General features: G+C 41.0%; 1 protein-coding gene across 2 annotated transcripts in view; it reads right to left on the bottom strand.

The window, feature by feature from the left end:
- The window catches only part of GTF3A (general transcription factor IIIA), a 14114-nt gene that overhangs the window by 5282 nt on the left and 7130 nt on the right, over positions 1 to 1702 (bottom strand). For both annotated transcript variants that reach the window (XM_019530140.1, XM_019530141.1), the window contains exon 4: positions 919 to 1007. In XM_019530140.1, the coding sequence (XP_019385685.1) occupies positions 919 to 1007 (89 nt within the window). The remainder of the gene's footprint in view (positions 1 to 918; positions 1008 to 1702) is intronic.

Consider the following 1702-nt stretch of genomic DNA (forward strand, 5'->3'; position numbering starts at 1 on the left):
TTAAGAGGAGGTTAGATGAACATCTTGCTGGGGTCATTTGACCCCAGTACTCTTTCCTGCCATGGCAGGGGGTCGGACTAGATGATCTGTTCAGGTCCCTTCCGACCCTAGAAACTATGAAACTATCGAACTGCATATTGTAGTTAAGAAACATTTTCCGTAAAATTAGCAACTCATCCCAGGCTCTCAAACTAAGATGTCAACATTTTAGGGCAGTTCCTCCAGCCATGAAAGCCATGTGGAAGCTAGGGGCTAACATGTTTAGCCCAAAGCTATAGAGCAAGTAGTGTAGCCTGCAATGAAAACCAGTAGTTTATCACCCAGTAGACATGGATGTTACAGGGCTACAAGGCACAGTGGAATGCATATGGAAGTTCCACTAAAGTGAAATAAAACATCCGATTTTGCTTTACTCAATGAATATCGATTCATGCAGCTAAATAGCTCAAAAGGTAGAGTTGCTTGGTCAGAGCAATTATCCCCTTAAAACCTCACCTTCTCTCACTTTGTTAAATTGGGGCAGAAAGAGTAGCCAATCCAACAGTAAAACAAAACAAAAGAAATGCTACTCTGCTTATGGGTTTCATACCAAATGTAAAGTTTAAATTATTCAACTGGGTGACTCCTATAACAAACTCAAAGCACTGATATAGGTACAGTTATGGAGCACTACTGCTCAAGTAAATCCATGAAAATGAAAGAATATTGCATGCCTTAGTTCTATACTATAGACGAAAGTGCAAAGTTGTTGAATTACATTGGTTTTAACAGATATTTAGAACACTAGAAGAGAGGTTTAAGTGAGGTTAAAACAGAATATTTACATTTTTCACCTGCACTGATGGTCTCAGGCTCACTCTCATACACAGCATTTAAGTGAATTAGCTAAAGTTTGGTATTAAAAAATGATTTACCTACTTGAAAGCAGGTTCATTGGTGTGTTGACACTGATGAACTTTAAGCTGCTGATGTTTTTTAAAAGACTTCCTACAACCTTCAAAGTCACACTGTTTGAAAAAATTAAGTTATTATTAGAAAGAGAAACCAATCTGAGAGAAAATGTGATTTAGAAGTTTCTGCTAGTATATAAAATCTGTAGAGCTGGCACAAAATCCACAGTTGTTCTTTACTATTTGAAAAAGTTATCATGTTTACAGGTTATGAAATGTTTGTTTAAATATATTAAAAGAAGGGGAGACTTCAGATTCCTCTCCCTGAAGTATGCTCTGTGGTCAAGGACTCCTGGGAAGGGACGGCATCCACCTAATGAGGAAAGGCAACTCCTTGTCCACAGCCAGGATGGCCGATCTTTCAGACAGGGCTTTAAACTAAAATTGCTGGGGGACAGGGATACACAAATTCAAACATGTCCACGGACCAATATACAAGCAAGCTCAGCAGACAGGGACACTGGAAGAGCCACTCATGCGGGAGCTGAGGGAACAGCTCTCCATCAGCAGGATAGGAAGACGTGGGTCTCAGCAGGAGGACTCGGGTGCCAATATAGCAATGCCAGGAGCATGGGAAACAAGCAGAAAGAGCTATCCCTCATATTCTCCAGTGTTCATTATGATCTAGTAGGGATTACAGAGACCTGGTGGGACTCCTCACACAACTGGAGTGTAGCTATAGAGGGCTACACCCTGCATAGAAGGGACTGGGTGGGGAAGAAAGGTAGAGGTATTGCTTTCTACGAAAGAGC

Source organism: Crocodylus porosus, unplaced genomic scaffold, assembly GCF_001723895.1.
Source record: "Crocodylus porosus isolate Cpor-Errol unplaced genomic scaffold, CroPor_comp1, whole genome shotgun sequence".
Classification (NCBI taxonomy): Eukaryota; Metazoa; Chordata; order Crocodylia; family Crocodylidae; genus Crocodylus; species Crocodylus porosus.